Source organism: Mauremys mutica, chromosome 7 (assembly GCF_020497125.1).
Source record: "Mauremys mutica isolate MM-2020 ecotype Southern chromosome 7, ASM2049712v1, whole genome shotgun sequence".
Classification (NCBI taxonomy): Eukaryota; Metazoa; Chordata; order Testudines; family Geoemydidae; genus Mauremys; species Mauremys mutica.
This window is the reverse complement of record NC_059078.1, coordinates 98,937,939-98,957,098: the sequence shown is the minus strand read 5'-3', so window position 1 is coordinate 98,957,098 and position 19,160 is coordinate 98,937,939. Positions and strand designations below refer to the sequence as shown.

Sequence of the window (19,160 nt, the reverse complement as noted above, 5' to 3'; positions counted from 1 at the left end):
TGGTCCCAGGATATGAGAGAGACAAGGTGGTTGAGGTAATATATTTTTATAGGACCAATTTTTGAGTGGTATGTAGTGGTCAGAGGGTTACAGACGGTGAGTCCTCTGTGGATGTTTTGTTTCTTGCATTTGCTCAGGAAGTAGATCTCACTATTAAGTTTGGCTTCCTTCTTAATGTTGTGGAGTTTCCATTTCAGTATAATATTGCCATTTTCATTTATTGTGTTTGAAACATAGCTTTGAGAGATCAGTTGTTAATTAGGTCCCAGTGTATAAGTTATTTTTCTGCTTTGCAAGTCATAATTAAAAGCTACTCCTTCAGAGTAACAACCATTTTGAATCCCTGCATATATTAAGACTATTTTCATTTTTGAATTGCTTTTTTTCAGCTCCTGGAATCAACAGTTGCTTATTCCAAGGATTTGGAGATTATATTCATCTATTTCTTCCATCACCTGCATGGGTTTGGTGTTAGAGCCATTGGTCTAATGTTCCAGAAACCTACTTTCATAGTTTGTTTTATCTTTAGTAAAGAAACTTCTCAGAGTCTTGGCTTTGTGGTGGCTTTCACCAAGACTCTCAATTCCTATTAAGCAAGAGTCCATCACTTTGGCATGATATTTGCTGGAATGGCTATCTTGCTTTATTTCTGTATTTTAACTTAAAAAAATGAGCATAGGTTGTTGGCCTATCATCCAACCCCCAACCTTGAGGAAGAAAGGACTGCATTTTGACTGATCCCTACCCTTTGACCTACCAGCTAAGGTTATCCTAACAGGAGTAAGAACCCCTGCCAGCATAGCTCTCAGAGTAATTATTGATACTAGTTACAAATTATAAGAGGACACAATAGTCACACTAGTTACAAATTAAGACTGGTAGCAGGCTCTCTCGTCAGTTTCAACATCACGTTTGGATAGTACTGTACAATGGATCTGCACACCTTAAGAGCTGTAAAAAGTCAAATTTCTTACATTCATAAAACACAGCCTCATATGCATCAATTCATTTTGTTCAAGAAAGTTATTACGTACTATTATACTATGTATTCAATTAATGTTGTAATACATTACATTCAGAAGGAATGGATAAAAATGATGGTGGCTAAAATTCGACTTCATGACAAATGCTAAATTTATCTTGAAAGCTTCAACATTTGTGTTACATAATAGTGATTAATGTAATTGCCAATACTATAAAAGTATGTTTGCATTTGTACATTTGTCTGCATTTGTACATCTTCTTAGGACAGTGTTAGAGAAGAAAAAGTTTTGGTAAAGAAACCTGTGTACCACCTGTTCTTCCTGGTTAAAAGTAGGAATTTTTTAGTTTACAACTGCCTAAACAAGAATATATTTTGATTTATCCCATCCTAATGAGAGTTGCTTCTTATTTACTTGGAGTCCATGCAATTTGAAATCAGAAGCCATGTCCCTTAGTAGTAGTGCTCTGCAAAGCCATATTTAAAACTTTGATTTGATTTCCAATCCCAAATCAACTGCTCACTGTAGACGCAATGGTTGGGAGTAATATAGAAGTAGCACTCAGCCATGGACTCCTTTATCCTTTTAGCAGGATGAAATTGAGAACCTGACCAGATACCTTTCAAAACCACTTTTTCAGCTGGAAGAATGATCGCTATAGAAGAGTGCCTTGAAGGTAGAAGAAAGGACTCCGCAGAGCTCCAACAGGCACACAGGTAATTCTCCCTCTCTACCCAGAAATCAAGAGAGTAATTAAAATATAGGCAGCCATTTCATGTTTTGATTTCAAAACCATGTATTCTGTGTCTTCTAGAAAACAAAGGGGAAAATATCATGGCTTAAAATAGGGGTAAAAAAAAATCTCTCAAAAACCAAGGGTTTGTTCTCAACTAACATTCATAACCAAAGAGTGCAGGGGTCAGATTGCAGGAAGACTTAAGGTTAAGAAATCACCTGCATAAATCTGTGCATGTGACCTCAGCTGACTGGATTTAGGTTAATGACTCCACATGTTCCAGCAGAGAAGGGAATTTATTTATTTATTTTAATAATAGCATCTTTACCAGGATACTCTCCAGTTACACAATGACTGGTAATGTATAAGACTAGGAATAAGGGCAGCCAGATTTTCAGCACATTGTTGTTTATTCAACCTATACACATTTAATACTTACATAGCACTGTACCAACATACTGGGCAAAAGAATTACAACAGTAACAGCAGCAGTGCTATAGTTAATGGTTTGCTGTATTTCCATAATAAACATTTTAGAGACTTACAAGAAATTCAACTCCATTTGGATGCTTCCAAATTTTAAGAGAATCAAGGAGCAACTATAATTTAAGCACCTATTTCTAACCTACAATGTGTCAGCCTAATGTGTGCTCGCAGAACATGGAAACTACTGTTTACCACAACCAGACACGAGGATCTATTCATCATAGTTGTCATGGTATGTGATCATTTTCTCACTGCACAAATGAACATTATGGTAACCTGCACTGTACATGTCTGACAACCAGCAGTTATGAAAATAGTTTGTATTAATGTGAAGCAGAGGCCTAGACAGTTTAAGCTTGTTATTGAGTAAGTTCTTCTAACTTTCATTGAATAGACAAAAAGATATGCTGTTACTCCTTACCTGAGGAGGTTGTGAAGGCTAGGACTATAACAGTGTTTAAAAGAGAACTGGATAAATTCATGGTGGTGAAGTCCATAAATGGCTATTAGCCAGGATGGGTAAAGAATGGTGTCCCTAGCCTCTGTTCGTCAGAGGATGGAGATGGACGGCAGGAGAGAGATCACTTGATCATTGCCTGTTAGGTTCACTCCCTTTGGGGCACCTGGCATTGGCCACTGTCGGTAGACAGATACTGGGCTAGATGGACCTTTGGTCTGACCCGGTACGACCATTCTTATGTTCTTATGTTATGTACTGAGTAGTGAAAGCCAGCATCAAGAGAGCAATAAAATATTAACAAGCCACATATTCCTCATAGCCAAAATACCTTCAAGCAGCAGAAGTATATTTAGCTCATAAATGGTCACAGTTTTCATAACACAACTGTATCTAGTACATCAATTTTACAATAAATCTTACTGAATAGGAAAATAAAACAGGAATTATGGCTTCAATCAAAGGGGGTAGGCAAGTCTTCCCCTCTACCCCCCATGTACATATCTTTTGTGTAGCATCAACACTGTTAGACATCTTGGTTAAGCTTCTTTTATTCAAAGTTGAAAGATGGCAAATTCATAACCTTACTAGAGAAAAAATTAGCCTCCCCCACAAATATTTTTTAAAATATCGTATAATTTTCTTTATAAGATGCTGGATTTTAAAGTAGGAGGGAGAAAATTGATTTATCAGAGCTGCAGATGCACATGAAGCCATAAATCAATGAGAGGATGTGGCAGGGAAGATTTTAAAAAGTATCAGTTAATGTCTGCATCCCCAACCTAACAAAGAGAAAAATAAAAGACTCAGCATCTAGGGAAACATGTCAGAGAATAGATACACTAGATGTAGGCAAATAAGTGGTACACATGCTCATGGCAGTTAAATAAAAATCAAACTTATTTAATGTATTTTTTTTAAGAAGAGGGTTATAAACCCTCATGCTTCAGGGCAGAACCAGACAAAAGGGAAGAATTTTCAAGTTATTCCATAGTCGTCTACTGTGTGGTTTGTTGCAACTTACTCTAAATCTTCTGGTACAATTGTCAGAGTTGAGATATTGGACTAGATGGACCATTGATTTGATCCAGGAAGGCAATAAATGTCCCCACACAGGTGGAAAAAGAAAAAAAAAGTCCTTTAGCCCAGTGCAAAGATTAAAGGAAACATATATTTTGTTTCCCTTTGAACAAACTACTGAACTACCCTCTGGTTTTTTTTGTTGTTGTTTGTTTTTTCTGTGTCCCTTCCATCAATGTTTACAGGAAGGGCACTGGTAGGGTATGTCAAGGGAATGAGACATTAAGAAGTGGATAGTATGCTGCAATTAGTTTTTCTACAGCAAGTGTTGTGAAGAATTGACCAGTGAATACTATTTTTAGAGCTGAGATTCCAACATAAAACAATTTAGGAACATTCATTTCACTTGAATGGGGAAATTGTGAAATTTAAGGCAACATAAATAAAGTTCAGTTTCAGATTGAGAGAACACAAATATATGATCCTCTCTCATTTCCCCTCACCTTCCTTCGGTCATGCCACAAAAGTCAAATTTCTTTGCCAAAGCATTCTCCATAGAATTAGAACAGAAAGTGGGCTTCAAGGTAAAAGGCAGCAATTAACTGAAGAGTAGGATGTAAAATTGACTGTCCCTTCTGCAACAGATGCCACTGTACTCACAAAACCTATGAGATTAATTAACAATATAGCCTGGATAAACCAAACAACTTAAATAATTGTACAAGTTGTATATCTGACCCCTCTGGAATCACTATAAAGGACTAGAGAAGTAATATTGTTGCTATTTATATATTTGTAGATGGATGGAAAGGGAATAGCAGTTACATGTACAATTTACAATAATTAGATAGAATTATTCTAGTTGCCATACCAACTACAGAGATTTATTCTCCAATGTTATTCTTGACTATGTTTCAGAATACTGGAAGCAAAGATACCACAACATGGCCTTTAAAAATGTATTCAGATCACACTTGTTTTTAAAGGAGATCAGTCATTTGTTTTTGGCTTCTAAAGAGATTTCTAATAAGAAACAAAGTTTTCATCCCTAGAAAAATGTATCTTTGTCTAGAATAACTTCAAATTATAATATTAAAACTTTAAAATATTTTTATTGACTAAAAAACATAACAGGAAGGAGAATAAAGATCTGATAAGAGAGAAAAAATACCGGTAGTTTATCGTTTGGTAGTTTACATGGGCTCTATTGTATACAGAGGCAAAGGAGGGCTTTACTACAGAACACTGTCTTAGCTTAGTCTCCACTAACCCAGTAAGCCTTTTAAAAAACAGGTAAATCTCTCTATTACCATTGCAAACAACATAGAATTAAATGCACAAGGCAATATTAATGTGATATAGCACTGAAAATTTAGATGAAAGGCAGGACATTCAAAGATATTAAAGTTTGCTTGGAAAACATCTTGCCTCTGAGTATCTGATGTAGTATATGTAGTCAGAGTCTCAATTCAACAATCACAGACTAACATAGGTATATGGGAAAGTGTTCAGCAAATATTTATCTTGCAACGATGTACTAAGTGGCAATAAGGAAATAGAAAATAGCGTACATACTATTTCTAAGTTTTCACAAACAGTAAAACTCACCTTAGTAACTATGATTTGAGTGTGTTGTCTCTGTATATTTATACTTGAGGAATATCCCTCCTGGTGCCTGTGAACAGAAGCCTTTTCTTCTGTTTAGCTGAGGCACTTCTTCCAAGGCCCACATATTTAATAGAGCTTATCGCTGCTCTGAGCAATTTTGCCTAGGGAGGATCACTAAAACAGGGTAAGAGTCAACATGGGGAAGACCTAAACTGTATATCCAAGCCTAGCATCTCTTGTACCCAGCACTCTGTTGTAATTAAATGTGTAATTGTAGATCTTTTGTGAGGTCTCTAACGTTCTGCAGTACCAAACCTTGTCTTGCAAGTCTCCAATAACTAAGGTACAACTGGTGCAGTGAGGCATGCACCGTAGGTGCTTCATCTGCTAAGGCTGTATGCCTCTAGCACATGGGGGGTCTCTATCATTCAACTTGCCTTCATATGCCACACTTTTCCTAGGGGCCAGACACCCTGCTTCTGTGATCCGCTCTTTCTAACTCTCCTCTGAATTGCCACAGAATCTCCTGCTGATGACTTTGCATGTTCCTGAGCACAACAGAGGGAAAAACCAACAACACGGTAGCAGATTCAGCACACCACTCTGCTGACCCATCACTGTTCAGCTGCCTCATCACAGATGTTTACTATTGCCTCTTCTGATGTTTTTGAGGTGATATCTTCATTAATTGAGGCTGGAAGCCTGAGGATGACACAAGAAGAGAATGTGCAAGCCTCTCTCTTTGACCTTGTTGGAAGAGTTAGAAAGACCTAGCTGTGGAATTGATGTCCTTCCATTTTCTCCAGCATCTTGCCCATCTTGAGGCTGAAAAGACTCTTTCCCCTTGAACAGGAGGACTCACATAAGACCAAGCTTTAGATGAAAGGCCTAATTCAAAAAGAGGCAAAAGTATCATTTGAAAGAAATAGCTGATGCCATGAATAGTCTGAAGCAACTTCAACTGCCAATAGGATGTGGGTGGATACTACATGCTCCTTAGTCACCAGCTCCTTTATCTGCTCTTCAAGAAGTTGGCCCATTAGATTAAATTGGTATCTTGCCCATGACAGAATTTGGCTACTGAGATACCCAAGTACCCTTCCCTCACCCAAAAGCCAATCTTTTTGGCATCCTTATCTGATATGATAGCCCAAACTTGTCTTGGAACCTCTCCTCCTTTTATCAGCTCTGACACCATTAATGAACTAGAAGAAGGGCAGGTTAGGATATATTACCCCCTCTATCCTGGCACCTGATAAAGGCAATCTGCCCTCTTACATCTGGCTGTGAACAAGGCTAATATCAACCAAATGTCCTTAGCCATGTCCAGTAGCTCATCGTTAATAGAGAGAGAGTTTCCTTTTCTTTTAGGATTTTCAGATGTCAAACTCCCAGTTTATCTTTTCCTGGTCAAATGAACTTTCCAAATCCAGGTCCCCTGGACATATGTTGTAATAGCCCCGGAAACTTCCTGAAAGTGGTTGTGAAAGAGAAACAGTGACTATACTGTCACAGTTCAGAGAAACTGCAACTGCAAATTTCCCCTCAGTGGTTCAGTAAGGATACCCACTCTTGGCTTTCAGCTCCCCAACTGTTTCTCTCCTCAGACTGAGATGAGAGTCTCTCCCTTCTGACTGAGGTATTCCCAGACTACACAGTTCCCCTACCTTCACCGTGTCCTTTCCAGCACAGACAGGACACTTGCTTACTTTCTCTTCAGAGGCAGGTAACAGTCCAATTGCTACAGACGTAAGGTACCATGTAGCAGTTCCTAAGCAAGCCAACTTTATTCTTAAGGTAAAAAGCATTAGAGAGAAAACATATTAAAAACAATAAAAGAACCTACATGCATGCTAATAAGCTCAGCAGAATTCCTCCCAACTTTCATACTGACTCTGGGAAATGAGTTTAATGCACCACCCTAAGGGAATCCTTGTGGTTACAAGTCCATCAGAGCTTCAGCTCAGAACAAGTACATTGTCTTATGAGGCCTCAGTAGGCCAAATCCTTCCAATCCTCCCCTAAACACTGGGGTCCTCTGTGGGCCAGGGATCCTGTCCATTTGCTGGATCAGGAAGAAGACCTTCAGTTAGTATAAACTAAAGCTATTTATCCAAAAGTCTTTTCTTTGTCTGGGTCTCTGGAGAATCCAGCTTGAACTAGTATATACTTCCCTCCCCGCAGTGGAACTTCAAAGGCTGGTAATGGAGGATGTTCATTAGGATCACTCCTCTATACTGAAGAACATACACACAGTGCCACAACAGCACATACACAATTGCATTTTAATACAATGTACTTCGAAAGGTTTTAACCCTAATTCAATAAGGTTTATCTTAATGCTATAATATTTGTTCAGGATATTATAGGATATTTGCAAATCTGTCACACATATATGCTTAGAAGTTTTGAGGCTGAAGAAATCCTCTTTTGCTCACCATAAAAATGGTTGTTCCAAGTCCTTTCCCCTTCTTCCTCCTCTGAATATGACAGCTGGTTAGGAACATTGGCCAAAAGAGGGGACAAGGCCACAGATGTTGATACTGGTCTAGGTGGCACAAGAAGTGACTGGGGAAATGGCACCTTAACTGACTTGGGAGATGCAGAAAGTGAGGATCCCCAGATCCTGATGGTTGCAAAGGAAAATCATCAGTATGGCCAGCTAGCCACTGGGCTAGAGGAAAGGCAAGGAAAGGGGCCTGAAATGAGGTGCCCCAAGAGGCTGGAGAATCTGAGAGAACTGCTTGGAGCCCAAGAGAGTAAGAGCCCAGGATATTGAGCACTCCTGATCCAAGAGCTGTCCCTGAGAGCTTATAAGCCCAAGCAGACTGGGATAACTCACAGAACAGAGTATCAGAGACTCCATCTGAGTCCAGCCTCATCAGAATTGGATATTGAGTTTTCCCCAGAAAAGTGAACTCAAAAGAACCAGTCTATGCTCTGGAGATAGCGCCAAAAGATTAATATTGACCATCACTGGAGAAGAACCAGGAATCCTAGTGACCACGAAAATGTGTAAAGCTGAATGAGTCCCTTGAATTGGCAGTGCCATGACAAATAACTGCATACTCCCTAGACACATGAATTTCCCCCCCCCCCTTTTTCCAGGTTGGTGCTGAGAACTCCAGCACTGAAGATCCCTTTGCACTTTTCCTGTCCTGTCTTCTACCAATTTTGTTGGCATCAAGCACAAAGGAGACAAACTCAAAGTATCCCAGCACAAAGTGGGCAAACACCTGATCATATGTCAGAGCCAAGAAAGGCATGGTGCCTTCACTGCCTTTTAGTACAGGCCTCTGATTGAAGGCCTTACAAGTGCTGTGATCCAGGAATGGATTTTCTCCACATAGAACAAATGGCAGAGCACAAGGGGCTTAGATATCTCCAAGGAGGGAGCAATATATCACACACCACTTAATTCTGCCCTTCAGATCTGAATCCTTAAAGTCGATTAGACCTTCTGGTTGTACTCCAGAACCCTGTTGTACTTCAAAGTAAAAACTAGGACCAAGATCTTTGACCTAATTTTATGGTTCTATTTTTGAAAATCTTGGCCTAGATATATAATGGCACAACTTAGGTACACCCAAAAGAATTTAGAATCACCTCCCACCACCATCCCATACCCCTCCATCAGGGGTAAAAACAAAAACCAAAAAATTTTAGGCAGAGAAAATCCCTACATTCCCATCTGGCCCTTGAAAAGGAAGGAACAAAAGCAGTAGGGGACCACACTTCCTCTTTTATTATCTCTACTTCAAAAGTCTATTGGCAAACAGGGCTCCTGCGGCCCCAGTAGATGCTACTTTCCCAGAAGATTTCTGAAGCTCTGCAGTACTGGGAGTGTAGCAGGGTGGACCCTGCTCCGGCCCTGAAGGGGTTAAAAACAGCCCTGGGAAGGGGCTTTTTGGCTGGGCTGATTGGGGAAATGGCTGCAGCTGGGGGTCACGCCCCAAACTGAGCCCAGGGCCTTATAAAAGGCAGGGAAGCCAGAAGCCCAGACAGTCTCTCTCTGCCTTCAGAGAGGGATGGGCCTGGCTGCTTATGAGCAGAGGTAAAGTACCTGGATGAAGCAGGGCTGGGAACAGGCTGAGGAGCTAGGGAAGCTCCAGCCTGGAAAGCCCCAGGCTGCGGCCTAGTAAAGGGCAAGAGGTACTGGGGGTTGCAAGGGACAACCCAGGAGTAGGTAAAGCAGCAGGTCCAAACCCCTATTGCCTGTGATGAGTGGGCCGATGCTGCAGTCTGCCCCAGGGTGTGGGGCTAGACCATGACTGTCAGTGGCCACTACTGAGGCAAAGTGGGGATAGCAGGGCGGGGTTCCCCTGGGAGGGGGAGACCCAATTATAGTTAAAGGGGCACCGGGTCCTGGGAGGGACACGGGGCCGATAGGAAAAAGGGGGATCACCGGCCTGCAGAGGGCGCTCCGGGCTGAAAAAGAGCTAATTCCCCAGAAAAACCAGCAGGAGGCGCCGCGGCGGTGAGTAGCCCGTTTACAGAGCAAGGTATCACATAAGTGTGAATATGCATAGGCCATCTCAAAGAAGTCTGAACATTTGCTGAAAAGTTTGTTCATTGCCCACTGGCAGGCTGACATTTTCTCTGAAATAGTCATATTGGCTCTGCAACAGGCCTGAAGCTTCCAAGATTTGTATAGTTTGGAAGGCAGAGTGAAACTTTTTACTAGAATGAGCTAATGCTTGCCTCTATTTTCCAAAAACAGTGCTTTTGCTATTTGTCTTTTCACCTCTCCCATCTGTTTGAAAGCTTGTAGAATATTAAAACTAGTACGATTAATAAAGCCAATTGATATATAAACGCATACTAGGAAGAGTAATTTAGGCAGATTAGCCTACTTTACCAAGGGTGAGCAATTCATTAACTAAAAAGGTAATTTTCTCAAATGAAAGATGCCCTAATTTGGGAGAGATCCATCTCAGTTGAAACAAACTTGAAATGTTTGGATTTTAGAATGGTAGTTTTACCTAGTGAACTAAATGAGACATGCCCACTTACTGAATGTAGTCGTAAACCACCCGCCAGTCTCTCTGAAGCTTTCAGTTACTTACTATGAGAGTATTACTCTCCATTAAATGACCTGCAGTAGCTTGTTTGAACAAGACAGAACACACTCCAGCATCTACAGAAGAGGAAGAACTTCCTGAAGTTGAATCCTAGGAAGACAGATTATGTTTGTGGGCAGAGGGAAACACTTTGAAGAATTATCTGCCTGGCCCACCTTGACTAAAGTCACATGGCCCCACAGATCCAGACAGTTTACAGTTTGAAAGTTCTTCTGGATTTCCTACCAATGCTGGCCCTGGATAGCAGCATCTGTGAAAATCTCCACCTACTAAATCTGACTGGCTAGGAGAACATGTTCCATCCTTGCTGATGATTTGGCAACTACCCTTTGCACAGAACACAAAACGTTATCCATGACAGCTGGTTCAGATTTGCCTGTTCTGAAGCTTTTTTTTTTTATTCCACATAAAGATATATTTATTAGCTTTTCACACATACTGTAGCTGTTTTACTTAGAAATCAACTCACCAGTCTCACCATGGATACCTGGATCTTAGATCAGTAACAGTGGAAAAATTTAGTTCCTGCTGCCCAGGGCCACCCAAAGCGGGGGGGGCAAGTGGGCCCCCATGAGAGTTTTTTGGGGCTGCTGGAGTGGGGTCCTTCACTTGCTCTGGGGTCACCGGAAAACTCACAGGGCCCAGGCCCCTGGAGCTTCTTCCGCTCCAGGTCTTCGGTGGCAGGGGGTCCTTCTGCTCCGGGGCGGAAGAACCCCTCACTGCCGAATTACCGCCAAAGACCTAGCTCTTCAGCGGCAGGTCCCGCTTCGGCGGTAATTCGGTGGTGGGTCCCAGAGCGGAAGGACCCCCCCGGCTGAATTACCACCGAAGCGGGGGCCCCCTGCTGCCGAAGACCCCAGGCTCCCTGAATCCTCTGGGTGGCCCTGCTGCTGCCCTCAAATATTTATTGGTGTGTGTGTCTGTTGTGTCTCCAATACAATCATGGGACCGGAAGGGACCTTGAGAAGTCATCTAGTTCAGTCCCCTACACTCATGGCAGGGTTGAGTATTGTCTAGACCATCCCTGACAGGTGTTTGTCAAACCTGGTCTTAAAGATCTCCAATGACGGAGATTCCACAACCTCCCTAGGCAATTTATTCCAGTGCCTAACAACCCTAAAAGTTAGGAAATGTTTCCTAATGTCCAATGTAAACCACGCTTGCTGCAATTTAAGCCCATTACTTCTTGTCCTATCTTCAGAGATTAGAACAATTTTTTCCCTTCCTCCTTGTAACAACCTTTTATGTACTTGAAAACTGTTATGTTTCCTCCCCCTCCATCTTCTTTCCTCCAGACTAAACAAACCCATTTTTTCAATCTTCCCTCATAGGTCATGTTTTCTAGACCTTTAATCATTTTTGTTGCTCTTCTCTAGACCTTCTCTAATTTGTCCACATCTTTCCTGAAATGTGGTGTCCAGAACTGGAAACAATACTCCAGCTAAGGCTAATCAGCATGGAGTAGAGTGGAAGAATTACTTCTCATGTCTTGCTTAAAACACTCCTGCTAATACTTCCCAGAATGAGGTTTGCTTTTTTTACAACAATGTTACTCTGTTGACACATATTTATCTTGTGATCCACTATGACCTCTAGATCCCTTTTCATTATCTCTGCATGTATAACTACAATTGCATGAATTAGTAAACAAAAAGTTCCCCAGACCACTCACTCATGTGGCATTAGCTGAGTGGCAGAAGTAGTTTAATCTGTACCAGGCAGTTGAAAGGACAGATCTGCTCCTGCAGCAGAAGTAATCATCAATATTTCCCAGCATCCACCAAGCAAATAAGTTACATTACTTCCAATCCATCCACTTGGGTTTTAATTCTAGTATACACAGACAATATCTATCTATCCATCTATATATATGGTCTGGGGAACTTTTTGTTTACTAATTCATGCAAATCAATCTACAGATCCATCTGTCTTTTTGTAATCTTTGCTGACTTGTTAAACTTGAAAATAGCTGCACATCCTTGTTTCAAAATTGCTAAGGATTTTTACTTTAAGGATGGAAAGTAGTAACAGTCTTTGAGTGAGCAAATATTGAGCTAATTGCAATTCTCACCCAACTTTAGCCCCAACAATTGTAGTTATACATGCAGAGATAATGAAAGTATTGGGTAGTAACAACTGCTCAAGTCAGGATATCGTACTTGATTATTTGATGGACAAGTAGTCTGTTACTATATGTCACATCCTGATTGAATACCGTACACATGACAATTTGTATACTTGTCTGATGCAAGAATTGAATCTGTGTATAAATCACACTAGCAAGAAATATTTTTCTTTTTGATACACCTCTAATCTTTTTTTCCCCCACTGAGTTCTCTTTACCCCTTTCAAAACTCAAAGTTCCATTCCTTCAGTTTTCTGTCAATGCACATGTGGTCCTGTGTCACAGCCATCATACTTTGGAACTTGTCAGCACTATCACTCAACTGTCTGGGTAGGTGAGAGACATAAAAAACCTCTATTGCTGAGCATAGTGCTTTCACAACAATGCCAGTCTGGAGATCACAATACCAGCTGTCAAACTTGGATCTCACACCTGATCACACAAATATTACTACAGTTGCTATGATACGTGTGTGTGTGTGTGTGTGTGTGTGTGTGTGTGTGTGTGTGTGTGTGTGTGTGTGTGTGTGTGTGTGTGTAAAGATATTCTTTAAATTCTGTTTTAATATCCATGATAAAGGGAATATTTTAGATAAACATCTTCTAACTTAATGATTCATGCAAAATGGTCTATTACTTTAAAAAAATTACACAAAATTAAAAATTGAACTGGACTCTTGTTAATTGCTTGTTTTCTGAAATAGAAGACTGAAGTTGAAAACCTGACTGAGCAATATTTTAAGACTGAAAACAGAAACAAGTGTGATAAACTCAGGACAGACAGTTGCCAGAGGGGGGGGGAGGAGTCAGTCCCAGAGGGTTAAAAGGCCCTCCTCCTTATCAACTGAGAGGCAACTACAGGTCAAGCAGGTTCAGCTGAGAAAGGGTTACCAAGGTAGCAAATTAGAATCAGCTGAGGGGAGCTACCTGAGGGTAATTAGGATCAGCTGGTTCCAACTTGGAGCTGCCTGAGACCTTTTTAAACCCCTTCCTGGGAGGAAGGAAGCGGGGGGAAAGCAGAGAGAGAAGGAGCCTGGCTACCAGGAGTGTTGAAGCAGCAAGCCTCCCCAGGCAGAGCGGCAGGACACTCTCCTACAAGGCAGGGTAAAAATACTCTAATTAAGACTGGTGAGAAGACAGGGAACAGACTTCCCCTGAGTCCTAAGGGGGACTGCATTACCCTAGCCGGTCTCTCCAGAGCTAAAAACAGCAGAGGCTGGGGAGACTGAGACGGGACTTTGCCACACGTGGTGTCAGGGGTGGGATTTGAGTGAGACTTTGCGGCAAACCGTCTCAGGGCAGGGTAAAAGCACCCCAAAAAAAAAAAAATATGGAAGATGTAGTGAAGGCATTGGTGCAGGCCACTGCGGCCCAGCAAGAAGCTACCAGGGTGCAGATGGCTGCCCAGCAGGAGGCGGTACGAATGCAGCAGGAGACAAATCAACTCCTGATGAGCCAGGCGGCTCAGGATCGAGCCACCTTGCATGAGGTTGTGAACCAGCTAAAGGCCCTGACCACCCTAACGCATGGGCCCCATGGGACTCGGCCCCTGCACGCCAGCCGCTACTTACAGAAGATGACAGTGGATGATGACGTGGAGGCGTATCTCCTTGCGTTTGAGAGGACGGCCCAGCGGGAGGCCTGGCCCCAAGACCAGTGGGCCAGTATCCTGGCACCTTTTCTGTGTGGGGAGGCACAGAAAGCGTATTTTGATATGGCAACAGAAGCAGCTTCCGATTACTCCCAGCTAAAGGCGGAGATCCTGGCAAGGTCAGGCGTGACGACAGCTATAAGGGCGCAGAGGTTCCATGAGTGGAAATACCGAGCCAACAAAGCCCCGAGGTCCCAGCTGTTTGACCTGATCCATCTGGCCCGGAGGTGGCTGTGCCCCGAGACCCGCCGGCCGGAGGAAGTCGTGGAAACCATAGTTGTGGACAGGTACATGAGAGGGCTACCGCCGGACATACGAGGATGGGTCAGTCAAAATGATCCCTCCTCCTATGATGAGCTAGTTGCCCTTGTAGAGAGACGTCTAGCAGCACAGGAACTCTCTCGGACCACTGGGGAAGGGAGGCGCCAGGATAGGAGGCAAGGCTACGTACCAAGGGCCCGAGTTGCCATCGCTCCAGGCCGAACTATGGCAGGGAAGAAGGAGGACGAAGAGCGGCCAAAGTACTCAGAGGGACCTGGGGACTGGGAGAGAGAGACTCGGGGGGTAAGGCCCCACAGCCCAAAAATTAAGGGGCTGCCCGAGGAGGGAACCGATGCTATGCATGTGGAGAGATAGGGCATATAGCTGCCCAATGCCCAAACCTAGAGGAGCCCATGCAATGCGACCTGGGAAATCTAGAAGAGTCATGTGACCTGATAAGCCTAGTAGGAGTAGCGACGGTCCCTCATAGATATACTAGGCAAGTTAAAATGAATGGTATAAAGACCACCGCGTTAGTAGACTCAGGAAGTGCAGTCACGCTAGTCTCGGGAAAGCTGGTCGGGTATGATCAACTATCCCGGGCCAAGCGCACAGGGATATCCTGTGTCCATGGGGATGTAAATTACTATCCGACCATCCGAGTGAAAATAGAGGTCCAAGGAAATCCCACTAAGGTGATGGCGGGGGTGGTCCCGAAACTCCCCTACCCAGTCCTCATAGGGCGAGACTTCCCAGGGTTTGGCAGTCTACTTCCTGGAGAGGAGTCAGAAGAAGGTAACACCCCAGAGAGCAATGGGGTGGCCTCAATAGTTAGCAACCCCCCAGCCTTCCAAGAATTTGCCCAGGACTTATTCTCGCCCCCTGGGAAAACCAGGAAACTCGGCGAGAAAGGAGGGCAGATAAGAGGAGGGGAACGAGCATCTTGGCCCAGAATCAGAAGCCTATACTCGTAGGGGAGAGAGTTGGCCCAACGGACGAGGGGACTAGGCAGGAGGTTGGGGAGCCAGTAGCCGGGCCCAGTTCCCCAGGGACCTCCCTTGAAGGGGAGGGGGAGATAGAACCCTCTGAGTTTGGGCAACTTGGAACTTCACTAGAGAATTTTGGACAGGATCAGGCCAATGATCCAGTATACCAGAACATTCACAAAGAAGTAGTGGAGGTGAATGGGGTCCCTGTGGAAGGGAGAGCCAAGGGCCCAAGGCCGTATTATATGATCAAGAAGGATCTGCTGTACCGTGTTGTCCGTATCCAAGAGCAAGTCATGGAACAGCTCCTAGTACCACAGAAACATCAGAGGGGCGTGATGGAGCTAGCTCACAGCCATTTGTTCGGGGGACATCTAGGGGTAGATAAAACCCTAGACCGAATTCTACAGAGGTTTTTTTGGCCTGGAATATATGCTGCGGTCCGACGATATTGTGCCTCCTGTCCAGAATGCCAGTTACACGGGCCCCGACCCCGCTTAAGGGCACCTTTGGTACCTCTCCCGATTATTGAAGTCCCCTTTGAGCGGATAGCTATGGACCTAGTAGGGCCGTTAGAAAGATCAGCCCGGGGCCATCAGCACATACTGGTGGTGCTAGATTACGCCACCCGATACCCCGAGGCCATTCCCCTACGGAACACTACGTCCAAGACCATAGCTAAAGAATTAATCCAAATTTTCGCTAGAGTGGGAATACCCAAAGAGATCCTGACAGATCAAGGAACTCCCTTTGTGTCTAAATTAATGAAGGATCTATGTGCAATGCTCCACATAAGGACCCTAAGGACATCAGTCTATCATCCGCAGACTGATGGCCTCGTCGAGCGTTTTAATAGGACGTTGAAGAGCATGATACGAAAGGTGGTGAGCCGGGATGGGAGGAACTGGGACACCCTGCTACCGTACCTAATGTTTGCGATCAGGGAGGTGCCTCAGACTTCGACTGGGTTTTCCCCGTTCGAACTGTTATATGGTCGCCACCCCCGTGGCATACTGGACATTGCCAAAGAAAGTTGGGAAGAACAGCCGAACCCAGGGAGAAACGTCATCGAGCATGTGTTGCAGATGAAAGACAGGATAGCCCAAGTCACTCCCATAGTGCGGGAACACATGGAGAGAGCACAAGGGGCCCAACAAACATATTACAATCGCCAGGCGACGACCCGAAAATTCCAGGTGGGAGATCGGGTGATGGTACTCGTACCCACAGCAGAGAGCAAGCTCCTGGCCAGATGGCAGGGGCCATACGAGGTAATAGAAGCCGTTGGAGAGGTCGATTACAAAGTCCGACAGCCCGGACGCCGGAAGCTGGAACAAATCTATCATGTGAACTGTTGAAACCTTGGCAAGACAGAGAAGCGCATGTGGTCACTATAGGGTCACCCCCTCCCGAGAGCAACCTGCCTGGCCAAGTGGGAATATCCCCAGAATTGACCTCTGACCAACGAGTGGAGGTGATCCACATGATTGAACGCAACCAGGACGTGTTCTCGGAAAAGCCAGGCAGGACTACTGAGGTTCACCATCACATCCTCACGGAGCCTGGAGTGAAGGTGAATGTAAAGCCATACCGGATCCCGGAGGCGAAAAGAGAAGAGATCAAGTCAGAAGTCAGGAAAATGTTGAAGTTAGGGGTCATTGAAGAGTCTCATAGCCAATGGTCAAGCCCAGTGGTCCTAGTACCTAAGCCGGATGGCAGTATGAGGTTTTGCAATGACTTCCGGAAACTGAATGAGGTGTCCCAATTTGATGCGTACCCTATACCCCGGATAGATGAGCTAATTGACCGACTCGGGAAAGCACGATTTTTGTCCACCCTTGACCTGACTAAGGGTTATTGGCAAATTCCCTTGGCCAGGGCCGACAAAGAGAAGACGGCCTTTTCAACTCCAGAGGGACTGTATCAATACACTGTCCTCCCGTTCGGTTTACATGGGGCTCCTGCCACCTTCCAACGACTCATGGACAAACTGTTACGCCCACATGGCAGGTATGCGGCCGCCTATCTTGATGACGTCATTATACATAGTCCGGATTGGGAGACGCACTTGGGGAAGGTGGAAGCAGTCCTAGACACCTTGAGGAAGGCAGGGCTGACTGCAAATCCCTCCAAATGCGCAATTGGGCTAGCAGAAGCCAAATACCTTGGATATATAGTGGGGAGAGGTGTGGTAAAGCCCCAACTCAACAAGTTAGAGGCAATACAGAATTGGCCCCGACCTGTCCGGAAGAAACAGGTCAGAGCATTCCTGGGGCTAGTGGGGTACTACAGGCGGTTCATCCCCCACTTCGCCACCAGGGCATGCCCGCTAACTGACCTAACGAAAGCCCGTGGCCCAGATATAGTGAAATGGTCTAGCGCGGCTGAAGAGGCATTTGCAGACCTGCGGACCGCGCTCTGCACTGACCCAGTGCTGGTAGCTCCAGACTGGGAGGAGTTTATCTTGCAAACGGATGCCTCAGAAGTTGGGTTGGGAGCGGTCCTTTCACAACTGGTTGGAGCGGAAGAACACCCCGTCCTGTTCCTCAGTAGGAAACTCCTGCCCAGGGAACGGAAATATGCCGTAGTTGAAAAGGAATGCCTGGCCGTAAAGTGGGCCATTGAAAGCCTTCGCTATTACCTACTCGGACGGAAGTTTACCCTTGTCACGGACCATGCTCCCCTGAAGTGGATGCACCAAAACAAAGAGAAAAACGCGAGAGTGACCAGGTGGTTCCTGTCGCTACAACCCTTCCACTTCAGAGTACAACATAGGTCTGGAATCAAGCATGGCAACGCGGATGGCCTTTCAAGGGTACACTGTTTTGCCGACCCAAGTAGCCCAACCCTGTAGTGTTGAGCAGGGGGGGGGGATGTGTGATAAACTCAGGACAGACAGTTGCCAGAGGGGGGGAGTCAGTCCCAGAGGGTTAAAAGGCCCTCCTTATCAACTGAGAGGCAACTACAGGTCAAGCAGGTTCAGCTGAGAAAGGGTTACCAAGGTAGCAAATTAGAATCAGCTGAGGGGAGCTACCTGAGGGTAATTAGGATCAGCTGGTTCCAACTTGGAGCTGCCTGAGACCTTTTTAAACCCCTTCCTGGGAGGAAGGAAGCGGGGGGAAAGCAGAGAGAGAAGGAGCCTGGCTACCAGGAGTGTTGAAGCAGCAAGCCTCCCCAGGCAGAGCGGCAGGACACTCTCCTACAAGGCAGGGTAAAAATACTCTAATTAAGACTGGTGAGAAGACAGGGAACAGACTTCCCCTGAGTCCTAAGGGGGACTGCATTACCCTAGCCGGTCTCTCCAGAGCTAAAAACAGCAGAGGCTGGGGAGACTGAGACGGGACTTTGCCACACAAGCCTCTATAAAACTAAAGCTTAAATAACATTGGAATTCATCATCTTGCACATATGGCATACTACATTCATACACGTTTAGCCTTGGTCGTCTCCGATTATTGAGTCATATTTTTAGATGGGCAAATAGCAGCTTTAAATATTCACCACTTGGTTTACTAGCAGAAAATGTATAGCAATTATTGAAAAGTTGATTTTTTTGTTTAAACACCAAGCAAGCATGGACATATGAATATTCCTAACCTGTAAAATGATTCCTCCACATAATATCAGCGAAACTCATTGGTGGGCCACTGGGAGGGTAGTGTTTACCTTTCAGAGGCTCATGATCAGTCCTTATCATATCCATTAAGGAATTTTCCAAAGAGTGCAAGTTAAAAGTGTCATAGGGCCTATTCCGGTCCTAAAAGAAA

At 44.3% G+C, this 19,160-nt stretch overlaps 1 protein-coding gene across 7 annotated transcripts in view; it reads right to left on the bottom strand.

The window, feature by feature from the left end:
- The window catches only part of CPEB3 (cytoplasmic polyadenylation element binding protein 3), a 191,083-nt gene that overhangs the window by 109,605 nt on the left and 62,318 nt on the right, over nucleotides 1-19,160 (bottom strand). For 4 of the 7 annotated variants that reach the window (XM_045023056.1, XM_045023059.1, XM_045023058.1 and 1 more), the window contains exon 3: nucleotides 18,991-19,150. In XM_045023056.1, the coding sequence (XP_044878991.1) occupies nucleotides 18,991-19,150 (160 nt within the window). The remainder of the gene's footprint in view (nucleotides 1-18,990; nucleotides 19,151-19,160) is intronic. The other 3 variants (XM_045023060.1, XM_045023061.1, XM_045023062.1) reach the window with 2 other exon arrangements.